The 13,628-nt window shown below is 41.1% G+C and overlaps 1 protein-coding gene across 1 annotated transcript in view; it reads left to right on the top strand.

Moving 5' to 3' along the window:
- CSGALNACT1 (chondroitin sulfate N-acetylgalactosaminyltransferase 1) overlaps positions 1-13,628 on the top strand; it is a 73,966-nt gene that overhangs the window by 27,889 nt on the left and 32,449 nt on the right. The window contains exon 2 of the mRNA XM_025049867.1: positions 8,588-8,804. Coding sequence (XP_024905635.1) covers positions 8,588-8,804 — 217 coding nt within the window. The remainder of the gene's footprint in view (positions 1-8,587; positions 8,805-13,628) is intronic.

Here is a 13,628-nt window from a genome sequence, read left to right as displayed (position 1 = left end):
TTGAAGAATAAGAACTCGGGGTGAAAAAGAGGTCTGTGTAGCTGGGGTCTTGAGCAGCACATCGTCTAGTCTGGCCAACAGCGTGAGAGCACGGAGGGAGAGAGAGCACAGAGGCCCGATTTCCAGGGCGGCCACTTCCTGGCCTGTTTATTTCCTGGAAGAGCCCCACTTTTTCATTAAACTTAAACATCCTCTGAAATCCATTTTCCCCCCATGCCTTCTGTTATTACTTCTGACTTCAGTCTCTTCGTCGTTTATTCTCACTTTGACCCATTTCATGTCCTTTGACCCTGCCCTTCCTAAAGCTTTACTCCTCCCTCTCCTGGGCCCCCTTAGGTCTTCCTTCAGCCACTTTCTTCCCAACCTCTGACTTCCTTGCCCTCCACAGCTGCTCTGCAGAGCCCAGTCCTAGATCAATGAGTCACTGTATTTTATCCTTTCCCTGTTCTTCCTGCTGCTGGAGGAAAGTCACTGTGCACGTACATGCTGATGTCAGTACAGCGTATGCGCCCCAGCCCAGCTGTGCCCTTGTGCTGTTTTGTAACTCCTTTCCACGTCCTTACGCCGCTCTGTCTCCTATTCTCCACTGCCACCATCCCAGCCCTTTAGCCCTCTTTTTAAAGCCTGTACCCCACCCTGAATCCCTCACTCTCAACGTTGCCTTTCTCCTGCTTCACTGAGAAATTATCAACGTTTATTGTCACGCATGCCTTTGGCTCCTTGCCCCAAACCTGCACTATCCGTACCCCTCCTCTCCTCCTCCTGTTCTGTTGTGGGAAATAGGTGACCCTTCTCCGTCCAAGACCAAATCCTTTCTTGGACTGTAGAGTCCACTTACCTCTCACTTTCTCCTTCCATCTGTGTATCCTCATTATCTATTTCTATTTGTTCCTTACTCTCAGCATATGAAGGACTTGTTTCTTTTTCCTATTTTTTTTTAAAGAAGGAAAACACTTAATTCTATAATTTCCTCTGTCTAGTACTCTAATGAGTTCATTCCCTCTTTAGCCAACCACTTTCCTTCCCTCCCTCCCACCCATCCTGCTGTACAGCAGGTGTTCGCTAGGGCTGGAGACAAGAGTTCTGGTTTCCCTGGAGCTTACCTTCTGGTGGCAGAAACAGTAGTAAATATGTGGATAAGTAAACACCGTTCACATAACGCGCTAAAGCGGGAATGTAAAAGAGGTGACAGAGTGACCGGAGTGGAGGGGGCAGCTTCAGAGAGTGAGATTAGGGAAGGCCTCTTTAAGGATGTAGCATTTGGGTTGAGACCTAAAGGGGAGAAGGATAAGCCATGTCAGGACCTGAGGGGGAAGCATTCTAGGCAGATGGGAAAGAACAGGCAAAGCAAAGGTCCTAAGGCTGGAATGAACTTGACTTCAAGGAAATGAAAAATAAGTACTCACTCAACTCATTCCTGCCACTTCATCTCTTATCATTTTTCACATCTGGGTTCATACCTGTCGCTTCTCTGAAACCATTATTGATAAGATCTGCTGGTCATCCATTGGCCCGTTTTGTCCTCATCAGACTTAACCTCGATGTATCAGCTGCACCGTCGAGCAGCCCCTCCTTACCTGTGGGGGTGGCCTTCCTGCTGCTGTCTTCTGCCTTTCTCCATACTTCTCTCATTGCCACAGACCTCTCTGTCTCCTTTGCGGATCCATGCACTCTGCACCTGTAGGCTTGGGATATCCCAGGTCTGCATCTTAGGCACCCTCTTCTCATTCTACAGACTTCCTGGATCATCTGACCCACACCTGCAGCTTCACCTTTTATGCAAGGGACAGCTAACTCTTGTCTAAAAGAAGGCCTATCCGCTGAGCCTCAGACCTCCTCAGGCAGCTCCCCAAATGAGCACATCCATAGCTTAACTCGTAAGCCTTTTCTCACCTGTAACTGGAATCACACTACCTTTATCTCTCTCACCTGCCATCTCATTTCTAACCAAGTTCTCTATAGTTCTTTCTACTTCTCATCGTCTCTACTGCCTTTTCATTTCTTGCTGAATTATTGTGGTTCTTTCCTCATTACCCTCTGATCACATCCCGGTTATCCATCCATGCTCCACACATCTGTGAGCTGATAGTGCTGAGATGATCTCCTCTCTCCCTTGTTGAAGACGTACTGCACTCACGCTCCCTTGAGCTCCAGGGCAGAGTTTGCACTGCAGGATGACCTAGTGGGCGCGCGCGGTGTACCCTTCCTGACTTTCCAGCTTCATCTCCCATCTCTCTCCCACACCTACCTTTTGCACCCCAGCTTTGCTGAACTGTCTCATAGTTTGCCAAACATCGCAAGTTGTTTTTCGTTTGTTTTGTGTACTCATGTTATCTTCCTGTAGCATGCCCTCTCCGATTTTGTAGTCCTGGCAAACACCCACTCTCAGCCTTTAGTTCTGCTGAAATATCTTCGAGATCCAACTGTCCAGACCCTCCAGCAGGTGGAGACTCCCTCCTTTCTCTTCCCTTACATCTTGTGCAGTCTCTCTTAGGTGCTTCTCATATTATTTATGCCTGTTTTGTTTACCTACTTGCTTTCTTCTGTAGAATGTGAATTCTGAAGGTGCAGTGAATTTTATCATGTTCATCTTTGTATCTCTAATATAGAACCCAATCCATGGTAAATAATAGCCATAAGAAAAATCAATAAGGATAAAAATAGCCATGTCAAGTGAATATGAATCATGTGAGGCTGGTGGGTCCCTGATGAGGAGCCCAGCTCAGTGCTGCACTGAAATTATAACACGCCTTCGCTTCCTTATTGTCAAATACCGATAGCTTTCATAGAGTTGTAGTTTTGGCGGGGGGGGGGGCAGTGGTGGGGGAAATGGCTCTGAAAAGAAAGTCAACGGCTAGTACTTGTGATGAAAGGACACCTCTAAGTAAGTGGAGTTCTTGGAAATTTCTGATTAAGAGGCAAGTGTTGATTTTGTCTGCCTGGATCTATGATGTGAATAAATATATACCAGAAGCAATAAATAGAAATAAGAAAAGGTGACACATGCGTTGTTTCAGCAAGGACATGGGTCTCTGCAACCAGTTCTTGTCACATGAAAGAAAGGTTTTGTGAAAAGTTGAAAATGGCGATAGTCTTGAATCAGGACGTGTGCAGGAGCTGCTATGAGTTAACGCACTTCGATTCAGGAGAATGATGTGCACAGACGTTTCTATAGGCCAACAGATGTGGCAAAGCTTTAAAGTGGTTACTTTTTATTGTTTTGTTTTTTATGGGGAAAAATTATTTATGTTATAGTATCTGAGCATTTAGGGGTTCATGGCAGTCTTAGGACATAACTTTCACAAATGTCAAATGTCTATTACTTTCTCTAAGAAAATTGAGCTGAGAACAGATGGCACTGTAATGGTGTCTCATTTATCTCATGTGGTCTGGGAATGAAATATTCCATCTAAGCAGAATTTTGTAGGTAATCGAACCACCAAAATAGTAAAAAGTTACTATTTTGTAGTAAGTTTTTACTATTTTGGAGTAAAATCTTTCTCAGAATTTCTGTTTCTCTTCTTGAACAGAGCAAGGAGAATGTGCTCTTGCAGGGTCAGCAGAAGGAATAGTATGTGCTCTTATGGTGATGTCTTCAGAGGCAACCTATGTGGGCGAAGTGTTTTTTCGTTATATTAAATGATCTCATATATTTAAATTTCTTTTTAAAATAATGTTCTTCCTTCTCCCCTGCTGTCAGGAGGTGACCTATCACTATTTACACTGTCAGCATTTCTGCCTGTTATAGATTTTCTTTTCCTAATTACTTTTTGTCTTGTTAGAAATTTCTTTTTCATAAAAAAATCCCCCCTTTTGGAATTTACTAATTTAATATGTTATGAATTCAGATGATTGTAATTTTAACAACTATTACTATTATGTGTTGAAAGGAAAGCCCTAAGGGTGGATGTAAGGATTATCTGTGGGTAAATGAGCCAAGAACAGTGGTTTTTACTACAGGCTTTCTATTGTGTGTTCTGACTTCTGTTTTTCTTGTTCCTACTTCTTTTCTACACTCTGAGTTATTCATGTTGCATATGAAAAGTGACATTTAGGGAGTAAACTTTTGCACAGGGGTCTGTCTCAGTCAGTCATTAATACGTTTGGTGGACACAGGGAAATCACAACTTCTCTGGGTCTCAGTTTAGTCATCTGTAAATTGAGAAGGCTGGACTAGATGATCAATCACCAAGGTCCTTTCATGTTCTCATGTGCCAAAAAAGTAGTTCAGCAAAGAAGAGTTTGAAAGCTCTAAGACCAGAGTGACTGGAGGACTGAATGATCACTTTGGGTTAATAATGTCATGGAATCATCTCAAAGTGGGAGGGTCATATTTAGAAGGCATGGAAGAGGGAAAGGTAGACTGGTGGGAAAGTGTGTCTTGAGGAAGGCCTTTTCAGAGAAGGGCAGTTATTGCAGTATACCATTTTAACTATTTTTAAGCATACAATTCTGTGGCATAAAGTACATTCACATTGTTGTTAGGATGTCTGAACCACTACCCATTTCTAGAGCTTTTCATCACGTCAAACATAAACTCTGTACCCATTAAACACTCAGTCCCCATTCCCTGCTCCTCCAGCCTGCTTCCTGTCTCTTTGAATTTGACTATTCTAAGTACCTCATCATATAAGTGGAATCCTGCAATATTTGTCCTTTTGTGACTGGCTTATTTCACTTGGCACATGTTTTCAAGATTCATTCATGTTGTAGCATGTATCAAAATTTCATTCCTTTTTAAGGCTGAGCTGAGTAATATTCCATTGTATGTATCTACCATGTTTTGTTTATGTATTCATCTGCTGATGGAGGTTTGGATGTTTTCCATATTTTGACTGTGGCTAATAATGCTGCTATGAACATGTGTGTACAAGTATCTGTTCGAGTCTCTGTTTTCATTTCTTTTGGGTACGTACCCAGAAGTGGAATCGGTACATGATATAATAATTCTATGTTTAAGTTTTTGAGGAACCACCAAACCACAGTGACTACACCACTTTATATTCTCAACAGCATTGCAGGAGGGTTCCAGTCTCTCCTGGAGGAAGAGTAGTTATATGTGCTCAGTGTAAATCAGCTTGACTGTAGCCCAATTTCACATGAGGCAGGGGCATCAGCTATAATTAGGACAGTAGATTGGGGCCAGATTATGGGGGGTCTTAAAGGCTGGCCCTGGTATTGGTACTTTATTGTATAGGCTTCAGGAAGCTGGTGAGGGATTCTGAGCTAGGGGGAAAGTAGGGTTATAGTGGTACTGTGGGAAGGCTAAGGGTCAAAGTATATGTATCGGATGATTGGGACATGGGTCGGCAGAAGGTTGCAGCTATCCAGCTGGGAGACCTAGGCTTCATTTCAGAAGGTAGGAAAGGCAGAAATGAAAGTGGAGACGCTTCTGAGTTCAGCAGTGCAGCATTGGCCACAACCCATGTATGCCTGTATTGACTGGGGGCAATGATGTGAAGGTGAAGACTGGTACCTCCTTGACCATCAGCATCATGACTTCTGAGGTCCTAAGTTGAGGACAGGATGTAGAGTGGCCACCAGTGTCTGGTTAGCTCCTTGTCTACTAACAAAATACACATTCACAGCAGATCATGAAGCTGTATCTTGGACACCTGGAGGTGACCCCACCTAGTTCATCATCCTAGGGCCTAGCTCCCTTGAGTAGGATAAGATGAATATTAGCATGCTTGCACAGGTAGCAGAAACACCAAACTCAAAGTAAGTATGGAGAGAAAGAAGGGAAAAGAGGGTGCCAGTTAGGGTGTCTAAACCAAAATTTAAGCTAGCTTCAAAGTTCCTATTTTGATCTTTGATTTGCACAGTGCATAAAAATGATACCATCCCATAAACTGTGACAACGAAGCCTTTTTTTTGGTCGATTTGCTGTGCATTTGCCATCATGCATGCCAGTTACTGGCTGAAACTCATTCCTGCCTCAGAATGCTTCAGCCCCCTTTCCTCTCAGTTCCTTTGTGTTTCCACCACTAAAGAGTTACAGGGGGCACAAAGGTCCCTGTAGGTTGTCCTTTGTGTTACAGGCTGACAAAGTGCTGTGTGTGGCAGGTAGAGGAGCGTGTGCCTGTGGGTGTGGTGAGCGGTTGGCTGGGTGTGGATTTTAGTGGATACTGGATGCAAGAGAGTTTTAAATAACTTACTTAAAATAGATAGAAATCTAAAATCAGATTTCTAAGACATAATTAATTTAATTAGGCAGAATATGGGGAAATATGCTAAAAAGTTGTTCAAGGCATCATCACCATGATGCGGAAGACAATGAGAAAGCAGCTGAAATTGTGTTGTGCAAGACTATCTTGGGCATATCGACCTTCTTGATAGTAAGGAGCGCCATGCCCGGAAACCACTCACAAAGACTGCTACCTGTCCCAGTGGGCTGAGGATGCCTGCTCCACAAGGGCAGCTGTGCTTACAGGGTTATAGGAATCATTATTAATAAGAATTATTACTCTGGATTCCTTATAAATGGATGTTTATCTTGAGACAAGTTTGTGTATATTTCTACCTGTATCTTCAAATCTGTGAATTTAGATTTAAAAATTAATGATTCTTATCCTGATGCTGAGAAAGAAAATGACTCAGTTTTAAAAAAAAAACAATCCCTAGCCCACGTACTTCTTTTATCTGCATGTTAAACTGACGACAGCCTTTTCCATGTTTATTGCCATGTGGAGAGGGTCTGCTTGCTGACACCGAATAACAGAAGCTTGACAAGTCACAGCTACCAACCCCAGCAGGTCTGTTTCATGTGTGCAGATATGCTGTTACTGAATGCGACTCCTTTTGAATCAGACAGCCTTATTTGGACCCTAGGAGTTGGTGGTTTATCCTGCTGCTGTAGACACGTTAGAGATGGGGAAGAGCCTGTTTCCTCAATGAGTACTGGTTACCTGAAAGAATTAACAGTCTTTGAAGGGAACTACTTCACATTTTCACAGAAGTCCTTTGAGCTTCCTAAGAAATGAACCTCCCTCTTTCTTCTGGGAATGACCCCTGCGGGGACTCCGAATTCTGTTCCAACCTGAGCGCAGTGAAACTTCTCTCAGAGAAACTTCTCTCAGCTTCCCTGACTTTGAGGGCTGTTGAGCAGTATGCCCTCTCACCTAAGGAAGCAAAGAAGGCTTCAGAAGAGGATTCAGTCCTTGTAAATCTGTACTTCAAGTCCTTCCATCACCCGTGCTCACTGCCAGCAGATCGCACATTTTGAATCTCCAGGCGGGCCTGTGAGACAGCTATGAGAAATGACACTATGAAACTTTGCAATACCAAACTCCTCTTTGTGGCACCTGAAGGAGATCCAGACTTTGAACAGGATCAAAGAGACTGTAAAACCGGGACTGTAAGATGAAAAGCTCCTTTGAGGCATAGAACAGAGAACTTAGCAATGTTTGTGAAGACGAGCAGTACTTCCTGTACAAGAATAGACAAGGGAGAGTGAGGAGGAAAAAATAAGTGGTTTGTGAGAGGCCGTGAAAACTGTGACTGACCATAGACACATATATTCCCTGGAAATTTACTTTTGTAGCTACTCAAAGACTGGAAGATATGTTCTAGCTAACGTGAGGATTAAGAGGAAGGAAGCGATAGGGAATAGACAGCATGGCAAATGAAAGATATAGATGAGGAAGCTTATCTAGTGATTCGTTGGCTCGTATGTGTTTTTTGTTTTTGTTTTCCTTATTGTAGAAAAACACCCACACTAGCGGTGACGTGGGGAAGGCAATGGAGCACAGGTGCCAGGGGATCGTGTGGTCATTGGATAGGGAAGTTCTGTCGGGCCAGGGCCTCAGGAGGCTCACCCTGAGAGTTGAATGGAGATGCTTTGTCACATCTTCAACCTGACAGGCGAGACTGTGTGGAGTTTCAGTAACAGTCACATGGGGTGGAGCACACTTTGGGGGGGTGGTCCATAAATAGACCTCCCAACTAGTCCAGCTCTGAAGCACTGAGCTATGCCATTTCTCAGAGGTAGGAAGGGCGATATGAAATTAATTAAATTGTGTCTGCTACTGTGCTGGGTACTTTATGTGTTTTCTGCTTTAATGCTTCTAGAAGCTTCCACAGGGCCACATGAGCCTTGAGACTGGCCCCAAATAGACTCTTATGGTCAGTTCATCTGAAATGGCTGTAATTTCTAAGAGAAAATTTTAACATGCTTTTAAATTAAATGTAACAATTATAATATTTATCTAATCATATTGCAGAAAGTGCAGATAATAGCAGAAAAGAAAAAATATATAATCCTACCTCATGTCACAGCCAGTCTCGTTTTGGCATATTTCCTTTCTTTGATGCCTCTAAATACAGTTTTATATCTAACATTACGAACTTTTCCCCATGTTTTTATGAAGTTTTCATAACTGTTATTTTTAAATTAATGATATTTTTATTTCTTTTGGGGCTTTTAAAGTGGGAGCATTGGCTTTTAATAATAATTATTATTAGACGTAGAGATTTAATCTTAATATATTTTTTTAAAAAGGCGTTTTGTGCGAGATCTCAGCTATTAGAATGCTCAGTAGGCGAGGTTAATTTTTAAAACTATCTTTTCTTGTGTTTCTGTGAATAGGGATCTACCGCACAGAAAAGGATAAAGGCACTTTGTATGAGCTCACGTTCAAAGGGGACCACAAGCACGAATTCAGACGACTTGTCTTGTTTCGACCGTTTGGCCCTATCATGAAAGTAAAAAAAGAAAAGCTCAACATGGCCAACACGCTTATCAACGTTATCGTGCCACTGGCAAAGAGGGTGGACAAGTTCCGACAGTTCATGCAGAACTTCAGGTTTGTTTGTTTGCATCTGTTTATCTTCCTCAGTGTGGTGTGTGCTAAACGCTGATATCATTTCCCGTCATCTCCCTCATTTCCCCTGCCAAGTACAAAGGCCCCTTTCTTTCTCTTCTTGTTCAACTCTGTTTTCTTCATATAAAGTTTATCATTTGTGTTTGCCTTCCCCTAAAGCAATTAAGAAATTGCCAGATAAGCAGATTTACCTTCAGAAGTGAAAAGTAAGAAAGACTAGATTTTCATCAGGATCTGCAAAGATGGCCTCATGCCTGCTGTGTTCAGTTTTAATTGCGTTTGGGCTCAGGTTTGGGGACAGTGGGGGCCGTGGTGTTTCATCAGTGGAGTGGGCCCTCTCCCAGACTCTCACAGGCCGTGGACTTGAGCTAGAGGATATGCTCACTCAGCTGCAGACTGGCTTCATTTGCTGTCCTGCTCTAGCAGTGGCTGGAATGGGTTGAATCAGAATCTATTTTTTTTTTATTTTATTTTAATCTATGTCTCCTCAGAGATTAAATTTAGAATTATGCTAAGAAGTTTCCAAGCACTCATTTTTGTAGCCAATCAAGAAGACTAAGTGGGGTTTTATTTTTAGATGCAGTAATGTAGTTTTTGCATGTGTATCTTTCAGCTCTTGTGCAATGTTGTATCTTATAAGCTATATGGCTACGATTCACTTACTGGTTGAGGTTAATAAGCTAATTTACCTAGACAGCTTATTTTAAAGATGGAAAGTCAGATGTGTCTAATTATAAATCTTGGAAGATCAAACTTATTTTTAATCTTTTATTATTAAATTCACATTATTAAAAGCCAGTAATACTCACTGGTTGATACTTCTCAAAATTCTGCGTAACGAATGTACTTTTTAAAAAATTTTTACCTTTGAAGAGTAACCCTTTTTTAATTAAATTTTGAGGTCAGAATCCAGTTGTTTCAGAATACACCTTTGGAGGTCATTTGGTCTAATCCTCCCTTAGTTCAGAATCCCTCGGTAGTATTCCTGACATATAGTTCTCTATGCAGTGTGTGTATGTGTGTGTGTGTGTGTGTGTGTGTGTGTGCATGTGTGTGTGTACGTGTACCAAATAACTACCGACTTCACAAGGTAGGCTGCCTCTATGCTGACCATCTCTGGATAGAAAGCTCGCTTTTATTAGGACCTGAAGTCTGCTTCTCTATAATTTCTACCTAGTGGATCTAGTTCTAGCCTCTGAAGATATGACTGAACAAATCCATTTCCTCTTAAACATCATGGCCTTTCAAATATGTGAAGAAAGCTATTGCAACTACCTTCGTCTTTTCTGTTCCAGGTTCAGGAGCTGTGGCTTTAGTGGTGATAGCATGCAGATTTGGGTGGGCCGATATTTCCATTTGTTCCCAGTTTGGAGAATACCCCTGTGGGTATGATCACTTGACTGTCAGCCATGTTGTTCTGGCTCCAGTATTGAAGGGTCTATATCACTTTGGCTTCTTTTGGCTTTCCTTTGGTGTTTCTGTGTTCTCTTTCTGTCTTCTCTTTGGAGGGGCAGAGTACTGCTGATCGATTGAGCATTACATCCTGAGAAGGATGGAACTTATGGATGGCTCTAGGCATTAATTGAAATCATTACTCCTGGTGGCTAGTGAGCCCATTTCTAGAACTAGTTTACAGTAAGTTCCTTTGGCTAAGAAGCTGCCTAGAGCTTGGCAGGTTAAGGGCTCTGAGATTTGCTTCAGCACGTAGCCGGGCTTGGTAAGGTAGTGCTGATGCTAAAGAAATGTCTGTCTGGTGAGGGGCCAAGGCCTCTGCGTAGGACCCCGGGGCCTGGAGTAGCGAGATTCTCTTTGGTATATATGACTGGCTACTGCCTCAGTGTCATGCGGATTGCAAATAATTAACAGGAATAAAACCAGAAGGGAAAATTTTGTTGAAAAAGGTAAAATTAATAGCTTACAGGTCTCCGAAATTGAGATAGTGAAATGAAATTTAATTCCAGTTAATGTTTTAAAAATGAACAGAAATCCTAGGGCCTTTTCTCTTGACTTTCACTGCTGAGATTGTTGCACGTGGGCAGGAGAGAGTGGTTGGGAAGACTTGTTATGTGGATGGGATATTTGAAGGGCCTGTGTGTATCACTTGACCAAATGTGAGGCTAAGAAGACGACTTGGAGATGCAGTACCTGCCTTCATAGAGAGTATAATCACGTGTCCCCTGCCCCTTGAGTTTATTTCTACAAGGGACAGTGGGACTCAAGAAAGGCTTCCCAAGACAGAAGATATTTGAGCAGAAGACTGAGTGAGGAGTTTGCTCTATAGTCCAGGGGTTTCTGAGTGCGTTGAGGTCTCTGAAGAAATGAGATGAGAGAGGGTACTCAAGCCTGAGAGTATTTAATTCTATATCAAAACTCAGTAAAAGTGGCATTTCAGATCGGTCAGCAGAGAATGGATTGTTTGGTGCGTGGCTTTAGCACAATGAACCAAACATAGCAGGAAAAAATTAATTCTTATTTCACACCAAAACCCAAAGTAAATACTCTGGCTGAATAAATATTTGAATGCAATTAATATGACTATAAAAAGTATTGGGAGAAAACATAGGGCTATTTATTAAATATTGGATGTCGTCTCTGTGAAGTTCCTTCCATCCCACGACTGGAAACGCTGACTGCGGTAGGCACTGGACATGGCGCCATGAGTGGTTTTTATTCCCTTCTTTCGTGTTCTCTGTTCTGTAAATTTTTATGTAGTTAACATGTATTTTATGCTTTGTTTAAAAATTCAGTGAAAGGGTTTTTTGGCTCTTATAATTTAAACATGACTTTTTAGTTTGTAAAAGTGATACATGGCTATTATAAGATGCTTAAACAATGCAGAATGCAACAAGGAATAAATTATTTAAAAATTCACTCTTGACCCCACCTCCCCAATTAACCATTTTGAACATTAATTGGACAGCATTCTAGGTACCTTTCTTTGTATATATAAAGATAGAAGAATAACTTGCTAGCTGGGAATAATTTAAATCAACATGAGATATACTATTTTTAACATGAGATATTCTATTTTTAACAACATGAGATACTCTATTTTTAATTAAAAAATTAAATTTTACCTTACTCAGGTTTGTGGAAGAGAATCTGAAGTATAACAGAAGAAATTGCCAATCTTTAAGAAAATGTTTCTCTACTATGAGAGATATCAGTTCCCAAGAGATCCCTCTAAAGTTAAAAAAGTGATTTTGCAAAACGAGATTGGAATTATTATGTATTTTTGCTACACATTTTAATTTTAGATTGGATCAATTGAAAAATTACAATAAGAAAAGGAAATCGGCAGTTATTCTTTCTCCCTCTCCTGTGTCCCATCTTCCAATATCTTTAGTTATCTATTATTTTTACCTTGTCAGAGTTTGCAACCTTCACATTCTGTTTTGTAATCACAGTTCCTGTATTAAAGTGGACTTAGTGTGTTCATTAGCAGTCCTCTGACAATAGATTCCTTATTCCTAAGGTCCTGGTTGGCAAGACAATTTTTCAAGAAGACTCTTAAGTGCTTGAGAATAAAATGTCCACTTATTATCTTTATAGTTTAAGTATGACTTTGTTGGAGTGAATGTTTTTGGGGGACACGCTTTCCGTAGGACTCTATAGAGATTCTTTTTGCATCTGATAATACCGTGGAGAAGTGTTACGACAACTTGATTTTATCCCTCCCAAAAATTACTTGCTTTTGCCTAATGCCCGAAGAATTCCTTCTTTAGTCTTGAATCATAATAACTTAATCAGGATATGTCTCATCTCAGTGTCTATTGTTCTCTCTCACATTTTCCTGCACTTGTTTCCTTTTTGTGGATTATTTTCATTTATGGAACTTTTGGGGATGTTCTAATTTTGGGTACTTCTCCTGCTTTGTTGGATTCTTTGCTTCGCAGACACAATTGTACAGTCTCAGGTCTTCTCCATTTATTAGCTTCACTCTATCTTTTAATGCCTTTGTCTTTTATCTGCTTTCACAGAAGCCTTTCCTTTACATGAGGAATTTGATTTTCAGATATATCTATTCTGTGCCTTGCTATTTTTAATTTATTACCTGTTTGTTTTATCAATATATTTTCTGAGCACAGAATATGCCTAACCTTAATCTGTTGTTTTTGTCACTTCCTCTTTGAACTTTTTTATTGAATTCACATTTTTATTAAGAAAGTATGAAATACTGTAAGATATTTTCTTCTGTTTGAGTTATATATTTTTTCAGACTAGGTTTTTCATTGGCTTTTGAACACTGTTGCTTTCTTCTTTAATTTTGTTGTTATTCTTGAAATGTGGTAGCTTATCTTTATCCTTCTTCTGCATGGCTTGCGGAGGGCCACTCAGACTTTCTGTTTGCTCTGAAGTAGTGATGGATTCTCCTTGGCTACCTCCAGGTCTTGACTGAGAACTGTTTGTGTCCCGTTCCTACCTATAATCTGAAGACAGGGTATTTGTTGTTCTATTCACTTCATTTGTAGTCTGAAAGAGAGGTAGAGGAGAGGAAGAATGCTGCTGAGGCTCTCTTCAGCCTTTGTCGGAGGTTCCCAATTCCTGTGGCTCTTCTGAGCCCTGGGATGGATATGTGAGTTGTGTCAGGCTCACTCTACCTAGTTGTGGATGGATCTTTTCCCTGAGGGGTAGGTTTTTAGCTGTCAGAATGGGCTTGGTTAAGGGCTGAGGCCTGAAATACCACAGAATCAGCCCCATTTATTTAGTTCTCTTATCTCATTTACCTTTTATCTTCAGCAGCTCTTCCCAAAACTCCAAGTGGAAAAGAGGAAAAAAGATTTTGGCCTTTTATTTAACTCTGTG

Source organism: Pteropus alecto, unplaced genomic scaffold (genome assembly GCF_000325575.1).
Source record: "Pteropus alecto unplaced genomic scaffold, ASM32557v1 scaffold24, whole genome shotgun sequence".
NCBI lineage: Eukaryota > Metazoa > Chordata > Mammalia > Chiroptera > Pteropodidae > Pteropus > Pteropus alecto.
Note: the sequence above shows the minus strand (reverse complement) of the source record. Positions and strands in the feature narration are given on the sequence as shown.